General features: G+C 37.9%; 1 protein-coding gene across 1 annotated transcript; it reads right to left on the reverse strand.

Moving 5' to 3' along the window:
* Positions 1–19294: 19294 nt before the first annotated feature.
* Positions 19295–21194, reverse strand: LOC145105664 (uncharacterized). The gene is made up of 3 exons (XM_079042746.1): positions 20396–21194; positions 19929–20258; positions 19295–19659 (listed from the first exon to the last, which is right to left on the reverse strand). Exons 1-3 carry the CDS (start codon positions 21192–21194, stop codon positions 19295–19297), a joined length of 1494 nt encoding a protein of 497 aa, XP_078898872.1.
* Between the last annotated feature and the right edge of the window lie 385 nt (positions 21195–21579).

The following is a 21579-nucleotide window of genomic DNA, read 5'->3' on the forward strand; positions in this document are numbered from 1 at the left end:
ACTCTCTATGGAACACTTAGAAAAATATTTTCAGAATTTTTCATAGTGTATTCCTATTTTTCTCCGATTTTTGTATTTATAATGGACTAAAAACAGGAAAAATAGTTTTACTCATCCAAACATTATGAAAATTTACCAGAACACCTTTTGGTACATTAGGATGCTACATAAAAATTTTGATGATTTTTCTCTTCTGTATACTATTTTTCTTCTATTTTCCCAAGATTAAATACACTTAAACCCAATTTTTATTAGAATACATACACAAAAATCATAAAATTGGGATAAACAGTTTAGAAATTCATTTTTATATTTTTCCTAGCTTAATAATGACTAATAACAGCGTTACAAAAATTTTGGACAATTTTGGAAACTATTTTCTATTTATTTCAATTTTTATTAGAATAAATGCCCAAAAATCATAAAATTTGGTTAAATTGTCTGGAAATCTATTTTTATATTTTTCCCAGGTTAAGTACGTGTAATGACATTACTATAAAAAGTTTGGGGCATTTTCTTAACCGATTTCTATTTTTCATGAATTTTTATATATTTAGAGAATTAAATATATGAAAAATGGTTATGCATATCCATAATCCATGAAAATTTATCTAGAAGTCTTTTAACATATTTAGAACCAAAATCTGAAGTTTGGTAATTTTTATTAATTGTTTAGTATTTTTCATGATTTTATGGTTATTCAAGAAACTAAAATGGTGAAAAATAGTTAGACAAATAAAAAATTCAAGAAAATTTATCTTGAGGTCTTTGACTTCAACTAAAACTGAAATGCAAAGTTTGAAAACTTTTAGAACTAAATTGATTTAGTTTTGAATATTTAATCATTGGAACACCTCTAAAATGTTAAATATTAACATTTCAATAATGGAAATTTTCCATTTAAATTGTTATATAACAATTGATTCTTTGAAACTTAATTTCCACAGAAAAATGTTTGTAACTTATCAATATTAAATTTTGACACATTATTGGCATAATTCTATTGTAGTAGTAAGTATACTAGTGTTAGATTTCGATTAGAGACTCACTAGCGAATACCATTATTGTAGGAATCGGTAGTGGTACACGTGGAACGTAGTTCAAGGCACCATTTGCATCATCTAAATGCATTTTGAGTATTCACGCACTCCCCTATTTTCAGTTTTTATGTTTTGGGGTGGAAAAGCATGTCCCGAAAAACTATTATTTGAATGTTGTATTTAAATTGATTTGTATCAAACATGATTGCTATTTTATTGCTATGTCTCTCTATGTATGTCTATGCAACACGGAACATGAGAACTTATCGTACTAAGGCCCTTCCCTTATCTCAAACCATTAACTCTTTGAGCCAATGGTCATTATGGATAGCGCTATTAGGAATTGACAACTCCTCACTCGCCTTATTGCTGGAGTGCATGATACCATATTCATCTATGGAACGATAAGCATAGATCTTGATAGGGCTTCAGTCATAGGTTTGGTTGAGACTCATTGTTTGCTCATACACATACAAACTCGTTACTTATTATAGCAATAAACTTGTTTATTAATTATAGCAATGAACTTTGTTTCTCATTACAACAACGAACTGTTATTACTGAAAACTTATATACATGTTTTAGCAATGAAATTGTTTGCTCCTTGTAGCAACGAAATTGATTGCTCATTTTAGCAATGAAACTTGTTTACTCGTTTGAGTAACGAACTTTATCTTCCATGAGAATATGAATGTTGCATCTTATTTGGGCAACATACCTTATCTCTCATGATGACAAAGAACTTTGTTTTTACAAACTTATTTACTCATCTTAACAATATACTTTTATTATTGGAAACTTTTATCAAAACTTTGATTTCAATTCATGGAACCAGTATTATTTTGTTTATCTGTGAGTACTCACCAACTATTTTTATAGTTGACGCTCGTTTTACATGCTTTTTCAGGAATCATCGAGTAAGTGGCACTTAGGGACACTTCACTTTTAGGAGCATTCGCATGTGTTGTATTTCAATTTACATTGTAATTTCTTTTAAAAGTTGTTCAAACCCATTGTGAATTTGTAATGATTTTTAATACTATGGTTGGTGTTGTCTTTTAACTTTTGCGATGAAACCCTTTGTACTGCCACGCCCTGTGTTTCCGCTTTAGCGGGGTGTGACAGGAAATGGTATCAGAGCCGAAGGTTATAGAGAATACCGGTTTTCCTTTGGAGAACCACAACTATAGCCAAAAAAAAAATTCAAAATGTTTTTAAAATACCGAACATACTACTAGTATAACTAATTCGAGTACGCATTATTGGACTTTAACTAAGTATAGCCTGCCCAACTATGCTTAATTAAGGAAGGTTAATGTGAGGCTGGAAACAGTTATACTAGAATTATGTTCCAAACAATTTTCAACTTAAACTTTTGAAAAACAAAATTTTTCGGTGAGCGTACGGGCATTGCATATTATAGGCATTCATCTAGATACACTTAGAAACTAAGTGCACTTTTATAACAATGTCTTTATTTAGAAATATTCTTATCCCTTATCAAGTGCTAGGTTAACCACTTAGGTTATATCACTAGCCACTCTAGGAGCAATGCACTTAGTACTGAGAATGAGTATTCCTTGGTAGCTATTGCCGACGGCTATGCAGCGAGGCTATTAAGAGTTGGACTGTGGAGCTGTTATCAAGAGCTGATCAGCGGGGCCGTTGAGAACTGAGCATCGGGCTACCTGCGATAGATGATCAGCTCGACCATTGAGATCTGGGCAACGAGGCTACCGAGGATTGAACCACGGGGTTGCTCTTTCGATCCGGGATATTAGTGCCACCTCGGGGATGCACTATCACAAAGTATTAGCTCTTTGTGTATTTCAACTATGCCCTTTTGGAATGCAAATCACTCCTGTATAGTGTTGTACCGACTCTTCCCCCCCCCCTTTTCTCGGAGGTGAAGGAAGGGAATAATGAATGCATAGATGTTGGGCAACACGGCTGCCGAGAGCTGGGCATCGCAGCTACTAGGAGCCGGTCAATTGAGTTGTTGTCAGGAGGTGTGTAGTGGGAGTATTGTCGAGAGTAGAGCATAGAGCAATAGGGCCACTAAAGGCCAAGCAGCGAGCTACTAGCGATGGATGAGTAATATGACTATTGAGGGCTGGGCAACGAGACCCCCAAGGGTTAAACTACGAGACTGCCTTTTCGATCTAATGTCACCTCGGGAATGCACTATCACGTACGGTATCGGCTCTTCATATACTTTAACTCTACCCCTTCGGAATAAAAATCGTTTCTGCATAGTGTTGTGCTAACCCTTCTCCCCCCTCTTTTTCTTAGAGGAGGCGAAGAAAGGGGGTGACAGATATATAGCCTCTGAAAACTAAGGTATACAGCTGCTGCAAGGAGCTAAGCGATGCAAACGCTGAAAGGAGCTGGGTAGCGCGGCTGTCGAGGACTGGGCAGCACGACTGCTGGGAGTCCGACAACGTAACTGTTGATGATTGGGCTTTGCGACTGCTGAGCTAGGTCGCACGGCTGCCGATAGTCGGGCGGCACAGTTGCCGATAGTCGGGCGGCACAGTTGCTGAGGGTTATTTCGAAATGCTTCACGAGTACTAGTAATGTACGACTCTTCTCCCTCTTTTTTTTTTTTTTTTGAAATCGCCAAACGTATTTTGAAACGTATTTTGTTGGGTGGAATCACAGCACGGGAAAGCTGAGCATCTGATTCTTGCTTTACACCGTGGACCATTTGTTAAGGTAGCCCAATAGCAAGGGGCCCATATTTATTATGGGAAAAAGGCCACGATAAATTAGAAAAAAGCCCACACGTGAACCATGGCCCAATTTGTATTTCTTTTGCTATCTCCATTCAACGTTTCTTGTTTTCATTCTTTTTTTTTAAATATTCCTAAGCAAACTTTCTCTGTTTGCCTTTTATATATATATATATATATATATATATATATATATATATATATATATATATATATATATATATATATATATATATATATATATATATATATATATATATTGACTGTGCAGGGCCCATGATGCTTTTATTGATTTCGGAATTCTTCAATTGTTCTCATTGTACGATATTCAAGGAAATGCCAGGAAACAAGCCTTCAATGACCGATGGCCTAGAACTCTCGCAGATGATTTATTTATTATTTTTTTGTTGAAACGGATGCACAGGCCATCTCTTTTTTTTTCTTTATCTCCATTTTTTTATCGGATGAAGACATAAAATACCATGTGGGGTCCAACCTACTTATCCGTTTTATGAAAGCAGCATTTTCCAAGCTGTTTGGCAATATCACGTCTTGTGGTGAGGAGATGTCCCTAAAGGAAAGTCCGGCGACTCGAGGTTTGGTACTTCATAGAGAAATTTTTTTCTCTTTTCCTTAAATTGAATGTGTGCCAAGGGTTACCGGCTAATGGCAACGCTCCTCTTTTCTTTTCCCTTTTTTTGCTGAAGATTCCTCAACCCTAGAAGAAATCGGGGATGTGTTCACAGGCGGTGGTGCTGCCCTTGTTGGAAATCACCGATGGCCAACGACCGAGAGGAAGACGGAGCTGTCAACAATGGGGAAAGGTGGGTGGTCGATCGAAAATGGCCGGCGGTAACGGTGGTCGCGACTGGGGGTTTTCAGTTGGTGGTGCTCACGTTCCGGCGGGAGAAGCTTGGGTTTCAGGAAGTCTTTGGCTGCCCAGGAAGATGTATTGACCGGTGGGTTGAGTGGCGATGGTCTACAGGAGGTGGCACGATGGTGACTGATGCTGGAGCTGATCTGCTAGGTCGATCACCAGTGATGGAGTAGCAAGTGGTAGTGGGTTGGGTTCCGACCGGTAGAGACCCGAGCAGTCAACTGAGAAGAGAGAGAGAGAGAGAGAGATGGCCTGGTGGGGCCCGCCTTTTCTTTTTGACTTTTGTGCCATGTGGGGTTTTTCAAGAGACGTACTGACACTGATGTGTCTTTAAAGGCATGACGTTGATGTGTTATAGACAGTATAAAGATGGTATTGACCATCTCTTCCCCTTTTTTTCGTTTTGTTGAAACAAGAATATATTCCTTATTTAGTGTAATACCCGTTGTATCTTTTATTTTTTATTTTTCTTTGTCTTTTTAAAAAGGAACAGTAAACTGTAATAGTGGTTATGGAAAATTTTAAGGTTATAAATAAATTACTTTGATGGGTTATGGTAAAAACGTATACGGTTTCTTTTTCGAGTACAGACGATGGTTTTTAAAGGATGGGTTTGTGCAATGCCACCAAACATATTGGTGTACAAGTAATATAGCATTGCTTACAACAGAATGCTTCAATAAATGATATTTCATATAAAACCTCAACTAGAACTGGTTTTCTAAAAATATATGAATTCGAAGTGGAGTAAAAACCTATCAAAGCTTCTCCTCCCTTCTTCTCTTTTTTTTTTGAAGGTTTTGTAAAATGTACAAGCCCTACAACTATGTGTACAAATGGGTGTTACACCAAGTAAAAATATGCACGAAAATGCACAACTTGGGAAGGGTTTTCTGATAATTTATGAAGAAAAGATGAGGTAAAACTCATAAAAAGCTTCTTTTCTTCTCATCTTGCTGAAAAAACCCAAAAATAAAAACAAAAATGGATCTAATAAATTATTTTTCTTATAAAACTTTTGTTTCTCTTCAGCTTGCTTAACAAGCTATCAAAGCATGAACAAAGAAACAGGACAAATTTTCGTTTTCTTTTTCTAAACTTCTGAAGAGAAAATATCATAAATACAAACAATGGTGGGTTATAAACTCAAACACTTGTAAAATTTTCTTTCCTCCCCAACTTGCTAAATGGGTCACTGAAAAGAAAACGAAGCTAATCTGAAATGTCTTTACGAACTTGAAAAGTGTTTGAATGAACAAAAACTAGGGTAGATCCAAAGATCTTGTCTTAAAACGAAACAAATCCATAGATCTGAACAAAAACACTAAGCAGATCAGGAGATCTGAATGATAGAACACATCAGATCAAGATATCTGAACAAAAGACACTACAGATCTTGAGATCTGAGCTTAAAGATAAAACAGATCTACAGATCTGAACTGAAAATGGAGTAGATCTTGGCAAGAGCCAAACGGATCTGAACAAATGGTGTTAAATATGGACGGATCTGGTCAAACCTGAGTTGAAGCACAATAGATCTGAACAGATCTAGGCAAGAACGAGATGATGGCTGCTCGTTCAAGTCCGGGATGGCGCCAAATGATGCGACATCAACCTCCGGCGGCTCTTCTGGTCTTCAGCTGCGGCGGAGATCTGGACATCACAGTGCAAACTCGTTAGAGCCGTCCCAGGGACTGTGCCCCGGGAGCGGACTCCGACGGTCAAGTTAGATCAGCTAGAAGATCTGAGATGGTCCTCCATAGCTAGAGAGAACCATCTTGGTGCTAGTGGTGGTGTATGGCGGCGGGTGGCGGCTTAGCCACCCTGCCGGAGTATAGTGGCGGCTGAGCCATGGGGAAGGATCTAATGGCGGCTGAGCCACCTGGGAGAGAGTCCTCCTCCAAGGAGGAGGCGCTATTCTATTTATAGTGGACAATTAGGTCAAGGGGAATTGGGGCAGGCCTTGGGCCAGCCAAATTCAGGCCCAACTAGCAAGGAGCTGGGCAAGGCCGCCCGGAGGCGTCGGGCGGGGCTGGCGGGCGCGCACCAGGAATGGATGGCAAGGGAGTGCCAGGCGAGGAAGCGCCTGGCTGGGCAGGAAGGAGAGTCCCCAGCAGGGCTGGCAAGGGAGTCCCCAGCAAGGCTCGCAAGGGAACGCCAGGCAGGGCTGGCAGGAGCACGCCAGGCCAGGCTGGCGCGCTGGAGCAGTCTAGGCCATGCCAATGGACCATATATCATCAGGTATGATATAATCTATGGGAAATCGAGGGTTGTTGGGTTAGAGTGTCCCTGTCTTTCAGGTTCTGAGAACCAGGTTAGATCTTTCTCCTGATTATCTATGGCAACACATCGTGTTGGGAGGGTTGAGGCGGTCCTGCTCTATGCATTAGGCCAAGATACCTGGTGCGGGCCGACTGTAATTCGTAGGCACGGAGACTCAGGAGGAGCAGTAGAGTTGAGGCAGTAGGCCAAGATACCCAGTTCGGGCCGACTGTAAGTCGTAGGTACAGAAACTCAAGAGGAGCAATAGGGTTGAGGTAGTAGGCCAAGATACCCGGTGCGGATCGACTGTAAGTCGTAGGCACGGAGGCCAGGAGGAGCGGTAGGGTTGAGGCGGTAGGCCAACAAACCCTGAGAATTTCAATCCGGTGGTTGATTGGATTTGACATATTGATATTCCAGCCCGAGGCGGATCGGGCCAGTCATAGGTGTTTGTGGTTATGCGTTAGCAGTTGACTGTTACTGTATGTTGATTCGGGAGCTGAAAAAAACATTATCATGTCAACACAAAAATGGTTCTTCTCGTAGTTTGCCTCCCGTCGTCCGTGTTACCTTTGAAAATTCAGTCATTGAATGAGTTCCCTTGAAAAAATATATAATCTCTTCTCCAGCAAAGAATTATTGGCAGCTGCGTATGATCCATGATTGTGTTCTGGGAAGGACTCCAGGTTTTTAGGGTGTGATCCGCTTCAGGAAGAAGGGAATTTGGGTTCCCGATATATCGGTCCATTTCGGGTTTTGCCAAGGTTGGCAAGGCAGCGTATTGACTGGGTCTCCCGAAGGAGCTCAGTCAGATTCATAACACTTCCCATGTCTTGCAGTTGTGAAAGTGCGTGTCGGGAAAGGATGTCGTGGCATCATTGGGTGATCTTCAGGATGATGAGCTCCTGAACTACATCGAGGGGTCGATGGTTGTCTTGGAACGAAAGGTAAAGGTTTTGCGTAGCAAGGAGATACCTTTGGTAAAGGTACAAGTGGCAGGATCGGAGGGGATCCAAGTAGATATGGGAACCGGAGGTTGGAATGCAAAGCATTATCCGGATTTGTCCACTACAGCAGGCTTCGAGGACGAAGCCTAGTTCAAGTGGGGGAGAGTTGTAGCATCCCGATTTCCAGGAATGAGATTTTAGGGATTTGCTTGCAATTAAGGAAGCCTACTCGACGAGTTGGATGCCCCAACTCGTCGTGTAGAAGCGGATCAGGCCGCGTGATTTATGAGGTCTATACGACGAGTTGGAGGACCCCAACTCGACGAGTAGGAGCTGAATGGGAAAAACCCTAATTTCCAGGGTTTTACACCCTATTTAAATGGTCATTAGCCTCCCTCTGCCTCCCTTACCGTCCCCCTTGAGCTCAAAAAACCCTAATCGCGTCTACTCTCCACTTTTGTGTGTTAAGAAGCTTGGAAGGTGGATTTTGTGAAGAGAGCTTGAAGTCTAAGGAGCTTGGAGCAAGGAGAAGTTTGTGGATCTGATTTCTACTTCATCTTAGCATCATCTTGAAGGTAACAAGTCGTTACCTTGGCTTCTCTCTAGCTAGATCTCTTCATGCAAAGGTTTAGGGCTATTTCTAGTTTGTTGTGGAGTTATTTCTGGTTTTGGGCATGATCTGAAGTTGTAACTTCATATCTGGACTCCTCTAGCCCCTTATAGTCATAAAGTTCTAGTCTTTAGCAAGTTATGGCCTTCTCCTTACCTAAAACTCCTTCTTTAGCTTGGTTTTGGCCTTTAAGACCTTGCATGCGCGTAAAGTTTGCAACTTTATGTGGTAACTATGCATTATGAAGCTATATCTACAATTTGGAGCTTTAGGATAGCTTAAAAACGTCTGAATGAGAAATGGACTGAAGGGACTCGACGAGTTGCATGGTCAACTCGACGAGTCGGATAAAGATTTCCTGTATTGGTTCTGGATGGACTCGGCGAGTCAGTAAGATGACTCGACGAGTTAGTTAGGGTTTTTCCCGACATTTGGACACCGCATGGACTCGACGAGTTGTCTGGAAACTTGGCGAGTCAACTAGGGTTTTCACGATTTATCGAGTTCTGGAAGAACTCAACGAGTCATTGGGCTACACTCGACGATTTGGGTCAACATGGACTGTTGACCTTGACCGTTGACTCTGATTTTGACCAAGGGTTGACCAGTTTGACTTCTGGGGGTATTTTAGTAATTTGGGAATTTATGAAAGTGGATCATTGGTGGATGTAGGTGATTGAGTTGGAGCTGTAATTGGGGAGTTTGACATTTATCATCCCGAGCTACTTGTGAGGCAAGTTGTCCTCACTATACTAACAGGGTCGAAGGCACCAATGTCGGCCCTTTTCAGATTTGTTTCCGGGTTTATTGCATGTTGATATGCTAGTGACCTGTTACTTCGGTATCCTGGTATATAGGATGATGTTATGCTAGTGACCTGTTAGGTCGGTATCCTGGTATATAGGATGATGTTATGTTAGTGACCTGTTAGGTCGGTATCCTGGTATATAGGATGATGTTATGATTAGTGATCTGTTAGATCGGTTTGACTGTTATATATGCTAGCGTATGATATTTATATGCACATGATTGTTTGATTTGGGGGTTGGGTTGAGGCGGACCTGCTTTGTGTTGAAGGCCAACATACCCAGGGCGGACCGGATAGAGTGCAGGGCCGGGACGGCATACTAGTCAGGTCGAAGGCCCGGCGAGCGGTCCGGATAGGCTGAAGGGCCTGAGAGGCGGTCCAGACGTGTCGATGGCTCAGAGAGCGGTCCAAATAGACTGATGGCCCTGCGAGGCGGTCCAGTCAGGCTGATGGCTCATTATGCATGTTGTTTGTTTGTATGATATTGATATGGTTTGTATGGCATTGGTATTTTGGGGGAACTCACTAAGCTTTGGGCTTACAGTTGTTGATTATGTTTCAAGTACTTCTGTTGATCTAGGGAAAGTGAAGGCGTGATCGTGCACCTCCTTATGTTTTTTTATGATTTGATTTTGGGATACTCTGACATGAAACCATTTTGAAAACAAATTTGTAATAATTATTGGTTTTTAAATGATTTAAAAAGTTTTAAATTTTTGTGAATTTTTATGGATGTTACATAACGATAATGACCTAATTGACTTGTATAGTAAAAGTTAGATGATCTAATGCGCAAAAAAAACATAATTGATCAAGTCGGATAAATCACAAAAGTTCATTGTGCTACATTGACTTTATCCCAAAAAATGTAAAGTACGTCGTTATTAATAGACCACGATATATTAAGTTTGAGCCCGACTTTTAGGAATACTAACAAAATAGAATCAAAACTGAAATATATTTGTGTCTCGGGTAGAACATTTGCATCGGGACATGGTTGCCTATTTGCCTACTGTTTTGGATCATCCATGAATCCCTCAAAGTAATAATATCCAAGTGGGATATGATCTAATCCATCTATCTTCAACACCATAGCATAGTAATCTATAGTCTCCATTTTAATAAATAATTTATTCACAAAAATCACTTATACCAATAACCCCATTCATAAGCAAAACAACTAATCAAAGGAACCTTACTCAGTTAGAACCGGTATAAATTGGCAAGCAAACCTGTTTTCTTGAAGGCAACTTGTAGGTCTTTCCACCGTGTAATGAAAACGAACCAGAGATAATTAGTGTATCAAACTCCATTTCTAGCTTTTCACCATTCAAAAATTTGGCTTCGGTTCTAATGGGGTTACCATTATGTTTGACTTCTTATACTTGCGTATTGCAATGAAATTGTGCCAGGAACTGTTAGCGTATTTTATCCTAAATGCTCGTATAACCCCGTTTGAATCGCCAAAATTTTCCAGCCATTGAAGTCATTCTGAATTCTATGAATGGAAGTGCAAGGCGTATCCTGTCTTAATTATCTCCATTGCCACACATAAATGGTGAAATAATATCTATTAAACCCCAAACATGAGAGATACAGGGGAGATTAGGAAACGAAGGTGAGATTCTTGTAATTCCAGAATACAAATCAACGCTTCATGATGGGTTCAAACCTTTTTGTAATTTAGTTTAAATTTAGGAATATTAACATTATAATTAAGCTTAAATTTAGGAATATTGAAATTAAATGGAAAATCTTCATTAATTAATCATTATTGAAATTGATACTTTACACAAATTGTGGAATTTAAATTTTCGAAAATGGAAAACGCAAGAATATGCCAAGTGGAAAAAGAAAAAAATCTAAAAATACAAGAAAATGACATTTCTCAAATTCAACGAGGACATGCATTACAAGAAATCAAGGCTTTAACGGCGACATAATTAGCGGCGACAAAGTGTTGTGTCGCTGCTAAAAGCCATTGTCGCCGTTAAAGCCTTGTTGCCCAAATCCGCGTTATCCCCTTCCGGTAAACCTCAGCCGTCCGATCATGTATCTAATCCAACGGCTAGGGCCTCTTTTTCGCACTAAACCAATACCGGCGACAACTTGTCGCCGCTAAAGGTCGAAATTGTCGCCGCTAATTGTAGAATAAAAAAAGATGTGGTACCCTCCCCTCTAGAATGTCGCCGCTGTTGCTAGTTGTCGCCGCTAAATCCTTAGGTGTCGCCGCTAAAGGCTTGCGTAGATAAAAAGAAAAAACGATGCAGACTTCACTTTCTGCTTCCTTCGTGTGTTCATCGTTGTCTCGTTCTTCCCTCATTTTCTGTGCGTTATCATCGATTCAGACAAAGATACTCCCCAGCATTGTGAGATTACCGATTAAAACGGTTTAAGGCTTCAATTTACTCCGGCGAAAACGGGTTCAACTCGGGTAAAAGGTAACTTCAACTTCTAATTTCTCTTTGTCTCTCTTATAACATCAATTTCTAGCTCCATTTGATGATTAATTGCAAAATACTTTTCAATTTCAGTATTTTTGGTCATTTTGTCTTGGTCACCTTGTGGGTTTACTGTGAATACCGGCGGGTGAGAGTACCATTTTCGTTGATTTCCGCCACCACAGGTTCTATTTACTTTTATTTATTGTGAAATTTGAGTTTAATTGCAAAATATGTGTAGCTGTATAAATTATGTGAAAATTGGCATATATTTGATATATTATGTAATGCGTATTTGTAATATAAACTTTATTTCGATTCCTAGTTTAAATAGAAATGTTTATTCCTATGTAATGTGTATTTGTAATAAAAATTGTATCTGTATATCTTATAATTTTTCAGGAAATGATGTCGATATGGATTTTGTTTGTCTACACCATGGCTGCTGTTATGGGCCGTGGACACAGGAGTGATAGAGTTGAGGACCCACATTTCCCAGGTGGTAGAGGTGTTGGACATCATGAGCAGGATCGTAAGTCTTATTATGAATTTTTATTTGCTATTTTTATTCAATTATATAAACTAAATATCGTTTCTAATAATTGTAAAACTCACTTTGCTACTTGTTAGAATTGTAAAACTTTTGGTTGTTTTATTTTGGTATGAAATTAATTATAACAGTAATTAGTACTTAATCGGATGTTGTTATGTAATTTTTTTTTCTTTTTTTTAACGTTGTTATGTATCAGCTTTTTATACCCAAAATCGTTGATTAAAAAAATTAAATATGAAAAATGTTATTACCTGTGACACTATTATCGGCGACGACAGTATTAGCGGCGACTACATTAGCGGCGACACCAAATATTACCGGCGACTATATCATTAGCGGTGAAAAATGTCTTTAGCGGCGACAATCTGATCAATAGCGACAGAACAGTAGCGGCGACTTTTCACAGGCGACGTGTCGCCGCTATTGCCTTTACCGGCGACAGTAGCGGAGCCTCTTAGGGGCTAGGGGGCCAATGCCTCCCTCGTTTTGAGATTTCTATATATATATATATATATATATATATATATATATATATATATATATATATATATATATATATATATTTGTGTTGATATAGTTACTAAATCGACTAATTAGCCCCCCCCCCCCCCCCCCCCCGGTTTTAAGTTGACTGTGTGTATAACAAATAATAAAATGAAATGAATTTCCAAAATATCCTTCAGATATCAAATAACAAACAACTCAAAATATCTGTGAAAATAATCGAAACCACATTTGTTTCATTAGGAATCTGTGTAAAACAGAAACTGTAAACCTTTGGAACTCTATAAAAAAAAGATCTGATCAAATTTACGAGTTTTTTAAGTCAAGGCTTTGAGTTTAAGAAACAGTAAACCCCAAAAGTTTACTCCCGCCGCCGTAAAAACACGACTTCAAACTAACCGGAAAAATAGCGTCGCCACGGACTACACGCCTTCTCTGTGCACATTCTCTCTCCTCTCCGCCGGTCTTCGGATTGCTCGCTACCTCTGTTCGCTCTCTCTCCATCTCCGATCTCCTCTCTGTCAGAGTAAGAGGTAAATTTCTTCTCTCTTTCTTTCCTTTTTGATTTTCTCGATAGTGATAAATAAGAATATGGTCATTGTAAAGTTTATCATTATGAAAGAGACCATGCTAAACTTTTATTTTATTAGATATGTCCTTCACCTCTCTCTCCCTTTCATTTTCTTTCTTATTATCTATTAATCTATTGCTTATTATTATTAGTATGAATTAGTATGAATTACGAATGATTTAATACTTATTTCTTTGAAGTATTTATACTTATTATTTGTGTGTAAACAAAAATCTGGAAACACTAAACTAATCCCGAGAATGTAATTATGCATTTTATTATTAGTTACAATTAAACAATAGTAAAACATTAATCAAATCAAGACAAAACTGTATCTATTAATTGTTAATTTATTCATGTTATTATTGCACCTTATATTTTTGTCAAAAATTAGCTATTATAATATATTGTTTTTTTGTTAAAATTTTGATCTGGTATAGTTTTAGATAAATTAAACTTCTTTATATTGTTTTTATTGAATTTTATATTCGGGCCCCTAGTAATAATGTTTGTGTTCCGCCCCTGATAGGCAATTAGCTTACCATTTACCGGCGACTATTGTCGCCGCTATAGCCGGAATTCTTGTAGTGATAGACATTTGTCAAAAATGGTTTTCATTCATTAGGTAGATTATTAACATCTCGATTTGATAATCAAAACTTTTTGGCCAATTAATTTTTAACCTCAATTAAACTGGACACACAACAAAAAACGTAATCTTTAGCGGCGACACAAATCGTCGCAATTGATGTCCCTTGTCGTCGCTAAAGGTATTAGCAACGACATGTCGTTGCTAAAGGGTCACCGCTATTACCTCGTAGCTAATACTCGTTTGTCGTCGCAAATAGCGTCGTCTCTAATACCTGCCGTCTCTAATACTTATACGTCGTCGCTATTGACGTCGTCCCTATTAATCGTTGCAATTGGTCCTTGTCGTCCCTAAATGTGTTGCTGCTAATGCTTTTTTTTAGAAGAAACATATTTTTTATGGTATTAGTTTATATATATTATAAAATGCATATTTGATAGAAATAAATAAATACATAAATAAATACCACGTTAAATAAAACATCAAACATACCATATTACATAAACTATCTAATAAATCTCAAATAAACATCTAATATATCATCCATCAATATCTAATAAAGTCAAATAACGTCATCCATAACATAAAAAGAAGAAATACTATGTGTATTCGTCTTCCTCATCGTTGTTTTCCTCATTGTTGACTTTGTTTTTAAACAAGCGAATAATGTCTCCAATGGCCGTCACAAATGTCGGATTTTGAAGAAAAACATTCACATCAACATCCTACAATTAAGTTACAAGCACCAGTAAGTCATTAACAATTCAACAAACTATCAAACCATCAAAGCACCAAATGAATTAAGTCGTTAACAATTTAACAAGTACCTGTGTTGGTTGCGGTGCTTGTGACTATGACTGCTATTAGGATGGAGCATTTGTACCTGCAGTTGAAGAAGGTTTAGGCCCAATGGCTCTCACATGCCCCCTTCGGGTACCCAACACCTTCTCAAATATTGAGATCCAATCAATGGTGTCTGGATCACCACCAGAGTCGGCTATCTGATGAGTCTGTAGAACAACCTCAGCAACTAAGGCATTCTGTATTTCACAAAGATTGTTAATATACGTTAAAACTAACACAAAAAAACCCAACAATTTACTTCATTTTTAAGTAATAATAACTTACATATTGGTGTTTAACCAAAGGATCAACAAATTCGCCTTTTTTATTCACATGCGCACGATGAAATGCTTCAAGTCTATTCAAATTACGTTAAACATTACAAAATATGTTATACTTGAATAAACATTAAAAATATGTTATAACTGAATAAACATTATCGTAACTTACTTTCTTAAAACAAGCACTACCGTAGCTGCTCGTCCCTCCATGATTCGTAACTACTTGCTTCTTCCAACATTCTTTGTTTCCAGCGGATCGTTTTTTAATGCTTTTCTATTAAGAAGTGGTCAATAGCAGCATTCCAACGCTGCAGATCCATACACGTAGGGGCTTGAGCCCTTGCTGCCTCCACATCCACTGCAAAACCATTCAAACGATTTTTTGCAACATTTTTGTGGCCTCTATACCGCGCACATATCCGATTGTTCAATGACGCCCAATAAGTTGTAGCAATGGGATCATTTTTAATCGCTCCAAAATAAAACCATGTCTACAAAAAAAATAGAGAAATTAAAAATAAATCAAATTAAACAATATTAAATATATAACTTTATAAATAATTACCGAAAGATATTGGAACATGCCAACAATTTCGTCTTCAGAAACATCATTCCATGTGTCCTTATCAAAACCGATGTCCTGCCACATATAGCTCCCAACCTCCCGAATGAAACATTCGTACACCTCCCCAATCGGCATGTTAGTATTTATGTCGAATATTATCTTCAGAAGCCGTTCACCGTTAGCTTTAAATAGTTTGTGCATTTTTTTATTTACCGCCATGCCTCTTCGTCTCGGAGGCACCACTGCATAAAAAAATATTAGTCGAAATAATTTTTTATATACATACAATATGAAATACAATGAATTAGAATAAATCTTAATTACCATCGTTCTGGTGATCACAAAACCTCCACCGAACGGATGTGGTGGCTCGTCACCACCGTCGCCTCCGTGGCCCATCACAACAACCATGAGATGGAGCAATGCAATCCAAAAAAATGACATCCTGAAAAATTATAACACGATATGAATATATATACATATAATATGATATGATTACAACAAATACAAACCTTATTTTACTAGTCAAATGTAAAGATTTTTTTAATCATTCTCACCCTCAGACACTTCACTGTCTGCTGACACATCACTATCATAATCAGAATCTTCCTCATCATAATCAGTGTCACACCCCAAAACCAGAACGGCGGAAACGTTCAGGGGCAGAGGACGTCATGTACAGTATCACAACAATGCATAATAGTAAACAAACAACAACATCATCCATTGCATTAATAGTAATAATTTTAATACAAATGTGTTCTGAAGTTTATAAGACACCAAAATGAATAATCAAAATAAGAGATGAGTCTTGATCGTGCTCCATCTTCTCAAAACCTGGTCATCGGTACCTGTCTACTGGTGACCTGAGAATACAAATTATTTTAAAAGCGTAGATCAGCATTAAAGTTGGTGAGTTCATAAGTATTTTAGTGTCATTGTTTGTATCAGTTGGAAGAAAATACTTGTAAATGTTGGATGTAAAAAGTTTGTAAGTGATTGATGTAAATGTTTGTAATCTTCCTAGAAAATCCTATATTTTCTACTAAAGTAGTCTTCTACCAAGACCCAACTGTTATCTATGTTTGTTCTTTTGTAAAAGTATGAGTTTTCCCAAAGTATGACTATCATTACCAAAATATAGTTTCTCATTACCGTTTATGTGAGAAGATCACAATGTGAATGAATTGGGAAAACTAAAGATATACTGCAGTTTTATCTAGGTAACTACTAATGTACTAACTGCCTTTAAACTTGTTAGTTAATTAAGGTAAAATGTGATATGATTGTAACCATACTCGATTGACCAGTATAACACGACGTTCTAGACGTCGAAAAGATATGACATTCGTCACCCGTAGACCTGCAGGTACCACTGTACCTAGCAACAAGGTGTAGGAGGGTCAGTCCCGTATAGATCTATACATAAATTCACGCTCTCCCTCCAGGAGACTCTGGGTACAAAACGTGACACAGCAGTATATTTCGAGCCATGAAGTAGTATCTCACATTAATGTTATAGTATTCTTGTATTTGTATTGTATGTACTAGTGTAGTGTATGTTCTCTCTGTCTAGTATGTAGTATGTTCTCTAGTGTATAGTGTGTAGTATGTATTGTTTCTCGTTATAGTGTGCTCTGTTTGTTTCTCTTTATAGTGAGTATTGTTTCTCGTTATAGTATTCTCTATCTGTTTCTCTTTATAGTGAGTATTGTTTCTCGTTATAGTATTCTCTGACTCATGTATGAACTGACTCTTTAGTATGTTTCGTTGTTCTAGTAATAGTATTAGTGACTTCCTAAACTATACCTATTATAGTTTACTAGCAATGTTGTTTGTATGAATGAACATGTTTGCATACCTTTGCTACCCAAAGGTATTGAACTGACTGAAGGACTTTTATATCTATATACATACACATAATATATAACTAAGATTCAAACGACCTTCGGACAAACAACCGATACCCTAAGTCCACAACCAAACAAGGAACAGGAAGTAAGGCGAGCTATCAGTCCTAAGTCCTTTCAATCCTACTTATATAACTATATCTATATAGATATGCTTTTGACAAAATATATGTTTAAAAGAGTTTAATAGAAAGAATTTAACATGTAAAAGAGTTTATAAAACGATTTATAGCAGTTTGTTTGATAAAACAGTTTGAAATGTAACAAAATTCATATGTTTGATAGTTATTAATCACATGTGATTGATATAATAACTATAATAGTTCAACTTGTATTCCCCCCCCCCCCATAAAAGCATTTAAAATCATTTAAAAGATAAGTTAAGGGGTATGAACTCACCTGTAGTGAGTGGTTTGGATGAAAGAGTGGTATAGGATGCTAGGTATAAAGTTAATACTTGAGCACACACACAGATCCTATTTAGCATATAATGACACATATATGAATATAATTAGTGTTTATACAACTAATCATGTAAGGAAAACACCCTATAACTTAGTAAACACTTATATAGAAGTGTTATAATCACAAGGGATTGCATCTAAGGAGTTTAAGGCCACACTATGGTGTTTAAGGCCACACTATGGTGTTTACGGCCATGTGTTCACGGCCACAAGAGTTTACGGCCATGTGTTCACGGCCTCATGAGTTTACGGTCGTAAACTCATGATGATTTGTGCCCAAAAGGTGTTTTAAGGTCTTACAAACCACAAGGAAGTGTTCTAACCTTAAGTCCAAGCCTTATGAAGAGTTATGACCACATTTGCACCATTAATAAGGGTTTACGGCCAAGGAAGATGCTCTTGGCCGTAAACTCTCTTTGATCTTGGATATTGGATGATTTCAAGGTGCTAAGCAAGAGTTCTTACTAGATATCAAGTATAGGGAAGTAATACTTACAATAAAGAAGCTAAAAAGGTTGATTTTGGACCAAAACACTAGTGTGTGTTCTTGGTGCTCTTGGTATTCTTGAAGATCTAACCCAAAAGATGATGTTAATGGATGGAATCAATGGGTTATGCTAGATAAGAAGATGTATCAACAAATCAAGGGATGTAACACTTACATTTTTGAAGAACAAAATGAAGATCCAATGATACTTGAGAGAGAAATCGGTTTTCTAGACTTGAAATGGTGAAGAATGAGGAAGTAATGGAGGAATATCATACTTATGACATGAGTTTACGGCCACCATGAGTTTACGGCCGTAAACTCACATGGTGTGGTCGTAAACTCCACATTATGAAGTTTAAGGCTTGTTTGGTAGGTTATAACTTCAACAGACACTTCCTATCACTCATTCCTTTGATGTACTAGGCTCAGAATGCTCAAACAGACTCTAAACAGTGCTAAAAGTTAGCAGAAACAAGTCTGACTTTGATTGAGTTGAATAGTTGTACAAAATAGAAATTTCGGGTTGTCACAATCATTCTCGCAATCAGACACATTATTGATGATACTCGTTGGTGGATCAACTTCAATATCATCTTCAACCGATTGAGAATTTTGAAAGTACTGGCTAAAGTCGATTGAGAGAGTGAAATTAGAAGAAGCATTACTAAGAACGACATCGGTTGAATCATTGTCGACATTTTCAATGGGATCATGGTCGACATCATTCATCGGTAGATCCCAAATTCTTCTATGATTAACATTTTCAACAGCCCACCTTTGGTCGTCATTTTCGTCACTTCGAGAAGGTTATTGGATGTAAAATACTTGCTTGCCCTGCATAGCAAATATGAGTTGATTTTCGCTGCTCAATTCGCGTTGTGGGTCGATACTGGTGAAATTATTATTGGATTTAACTCCTGCAGTATCGAACCACTTGCAACAAAAAAGTACGGTCGAATATTTATGAGGATAATGCAACTCGATAATCTCTTCTATCTGACCATAATATTTCTCCTTATTCTCTCCCTCAGTTAGAACCCCCGAGTTTTGTGTTGATCGTTGAGCGTCACGCATAAGTACCATAAACCTAACACCATTCACTATGCAAGCGGTGTAAGTAAAGGCATTCACATGCACACCGATTGAAAGAGCCGATAACTCCTTGTTAAACTCTATAGATTTTTGTTTTTGCATATCATAGACCTTATGAAGGAACCATTTAGGGAAATCGGTTTTTTCATCACTTTTAGGATGTAATGATTTGAATTCACTACATTGATGAATATATATATATATATATATATATATATATATATATATATATATATATATATATATATATATAGTAAAAAAGGAGAAATTAAAAATAGACAATGAATTAAAAGATACGAACACTTACACAATATACTTTCTGACTTCCTCACAACTATCAAGCACAAACCAATGTAGACGTTTTTCTCCTCTAGACTAAGATTTTTCATTTTCTTTGCTCTAGCCGGTCGACACTTAGACTGAAACACCCATAACTTTGTTTCTTCTATGACAACATCCTCATTTCTTTCGAGGCGATTGAATCGAGTCTCAACATCTTCAAGGTACATCGAACAAAATGATAATGCCTCTTCAGCGACATAACCCTCAACTATAGAACCTTCCGGCCTCGCCTTGTTTCTAACATAGTTTTTTAGTTTTTTCATATACCTTTCGAAGGGATACATCCATCTCATACATACTGGGCCTCCATAAATAGCTTCATCAGGTAAATGCAAAACTAAATGAACCATAATGTCAAAAAATGCAGGAGGATAGATCACTTCTAATTTGCACAATATTTTAATAATGGTTGGTTTCGCTTCTTTCATATCCTTCACCGATAGTGTTCTTGAGCAAAGTTGCTTAAAAACATACAAAGCTCTATTATTGGTGTATAAACACCTTTTCCCAAAAGACCTTTAACTCCAATGGGTAACAAATGTTGCATAAGAATGTGATAATCATGAGATTTCAACCCAATAATGTTAGTATTGGTTTCATTCACTTTCTTGCCGATGTTAGATCCAAACCCATCTGGCAGTTTCACATGTCTTATAAACTTACAAAAACAAATGCGGTCAGGTTTCGTGAACGAGTAAGGTGGATGAGGTTTAAGGAACTTGTTGCCACTCTTTTTTAACCATTGACTTTTCTGAATGTTTAGTTTTTTCAAGTCCGCCCGAGCATTTGATGTGTCTTTAGACTTATCATTCATCAGAGAAGGACCCACAAGACTCTCACCCACATTTTGTTCAATATGCATAAGATCGAATTTGTGCTTCAGATCCAGAGAAGACCAATACTCAAGTTCAAAGGATATGCTCTTTTTAGACCAATTCAACTCGAAATCCTCACGATCTCTCTTAATATCAGCTCGTTGAGCAGCTACTTTACCCGGTGGACGAAACAATAGACGAGGATTTTGCGCTTGTATTTCTTCCTCACTAAACTGTCTTGGAGGGCCTCTTGTCTTATGTTCGCCATTATAGTCCAAACTTTTTCTCCATGGATGGTCAGCATCTAAGAAACAGCGATGACCAACATATACGAATTTATTTGATACTCGGTATGACGGGGTGTCTTCGTTGCAAGTCAGACAAACTTTGTACCCTTGTCCGCCCCAACCGGATAAACTACTACAAGCGGGAAAGTCGTTTATTGTCCATAACAACATCGCTTTCATATTGAAGAATGTATCTGTCGCTGCATCTTTAGTACGTACTCCAAAACTCTATAACTGCTTCAACTCATCCACCAATGACCTAAGGAACACATCCAAGTCCTTCCCGGATGCTTTGGGGCCGTGAATCAACAAGGTCAACATGAAAGATGACTCTTTCATGCATAGCCATGGTGGAAGATTGTAAGTGGTGAGTATGACGGGCCACATGCTATGAGGATTACACATGTTACCAAATGGATTAAAACCATCAGCAACAAGCCCTAAGCGTACGTTTCGGGGTTCCCTCGAGAAGTCAGGATACTTCATATCGAATTTTTTCCATGAAGTACCATCAACGGGATGAAGCATTGTACCATCTTTGGATCGTCCGGTACTG

The sequence above is a fragment of the Lactuca virosa genome, chromosome 4, assembly GCF_052849685.1.
Source record: "Lactuca virosa cultivar CGN04683 chromosome 4, Lactuca_virosa_CGN04683_v6, whole genome shotgun sequence".
NCBI lineage: Eukaryota > Viridiplantae > Streptophyta > Magnoliopsida > Asterales > Asteraceae > Lactuca > Lactuca virosa.

Coding starts and splice junctions, on each gene's coding strand:
- LOC145105664 (XM_079042746.1), bottom strand. CDS start 21,194: ATGTTGTTATGGACAATAAACGACTTTCCCGCTTGTAGTAGTTTATCC. Junction 20,259..20,395: donor TACACCAATAATAGAGCTTT/GTATGTTTTTAA, acceptor TGGTTCATTTAG/TTTTGCATTTACCTGATGAA. Junction 19,660..19,928: donor GGAGAAAAACGTCTACATTG/GTTTGTGCTTGA, acceptor AAAAATCTATAG/AGTTTAACAAGGAGTTATCG.